A 1,525-nucleotide genomic window follows, 5' to 3' on the forward strand; every position below is an offset into this window, starting at 1 on the left:
CTGCGTTTGCATTCTGTCAAACGAACACCTGAGGGCAGCACGTTATAGCTTCAGCGCTGCTCACGGTCTCGGAGGCTATTTAAAAATGCGACGCTGTTCAGGGCTATTTAAAAAAAAAAACCAAGTGGTCGAGCTACGCTGCCTCCTCCCCGTGCCCAGGCCGAGCCGGTGCGCGACGCCAAGCCACGAAGATGCTTCGTGCTAAGAGCCCCCGCTGCGCCGGGAAGGTAAAACTCCCTCCTCCTCTGGGCTTGTCCACAGGTGATGCGCAGCCTACGCGCACCCTGCAGAGAAGCTTCGGCCGGTGCCTGAAGTGGAGAGTAGAGCGTCACTGGATTCAAAGCCTTTTCCCAAAATGCCAGCTATGCCAGTCTCCGATGGCACCCGGCTGCAGCAGGCTTGGCCAAGCGATGACAATGTTCTTGCTCCAAGTGAGAGGGTGGACTAGGTGAGCCACAAACTCCCTTTTCAATGAGCATTTCTAGGATCCTTATGGTTTAGCACTATATAGGCATGAGAACTTACTACTTGGCTCCTTTCTCCAGGCAGAAAATGTAATATTTCACATTACTCTCTCATTCTGCTGGTCACGCCACTGCTACTCCTTTACAGGCATCTAAATACAGCAAACCACAGCAAATCCTTCCATAAAAGGCAGCATTAATATTCACATTGCTTTCAACACAAACAGTGCTGAGTAACTGCTGACCACTTGATAATCTCGGCATTCCTGTGGCATCACCACATGGTGCGTTCCTACATCCCATCCTTGACCCCTCAAGCACACACTCAGCACCTAAAATTTGGCCACTGGAAAATATATTGGTTTGCCTGGTGCCTTAAGGTTGTCCTTAATATGTGTACAATATATACAATATAGAGGCTAACATTGACACAGGCTCATTGTATGCAATGAGCCCGTTAGCTGCTGTCACTTGGTTTCTGGGACTGTAATCATACATTGGCTTAATACCAAAACAACGCTAGTTTGGCTATAAACAGCAATAATAGTTATACATACTTAAACATGCATCAACTCTGAATTTTGCAGCTGGTAAGTTCTGTAACATTCACATATAATACCTTAATTTCTTGCCACCATCCGCTATTTTAGCTTTTAGAAGGTATCCTTCTTTCTCCACTACCTACAAGAAAAAAAACAAACATGTCATAACCATATCATTTATTCAGATGAATGAACCCACTCAGTACACGCATAAGACACTGCATCTAGCTAATCTAGTGTGGGGGCACTTTATCACTAATTCTCAGATCAGTCACCTATTTTTTTCCAATACAGTCGGTTTAATTAGTACAAATTAACCTAAAAAAAACCCCAATAATATCCTATTCCTTGATTTAGAAGAAATTTATTTTTTTCATACAGTCGGTTCTTTTGAAAATTTGCAAACAATGTCTAAAGGGGAGGTTTAGATTGGAAAAGAGGAAAAATGTCTTTACTGAAAGAGTGGTTAAACATTGGAACAGGCTGCCCAGGGAAGTGGTTGAGTCCCCATCCCTGGAC

General features: G+C 44.2%; 1 protein-coding gene across 1 annotated transcript in view; it reads right to left on the minus strand.

Annotated features, from left to right (window-relative positions):
* ARHGAP15 (Rho GTPase activating protein 15) overlaps nt 1-1,525 on the minus strand; it is a 373,794-nt gene that overhangs the window by 308,172 nt on the left and 64,097 nt on the right. Inside the window, exon 4 of the mRNA XM_009279645.1 lies at nt 1,084-1,145. Within this exon, the coding sequence (XP_009277920.1) occupies nt 1,084-1,145 (62 nt within the window). The remainder of the gene's footprint in view (nt 1-1,083; nt 1,146-1,525) is intronic.

This window comes from Aptenodytes forsteri, unplaced genomic scaffold, assembly GCF_000699145.1.
Source record: "Aptenodytes forsteri isolate BGI_AS27 unplaced genomic scaffold, ASM69914v1 Scaffold11, whole genome shotgun sequence".
NCBI lineage: Eukaryota > Metazoa > Chordata > Aves > Sphenisciformes > Spheniscidae > Aptenodytes > Aptenodytes forsteri.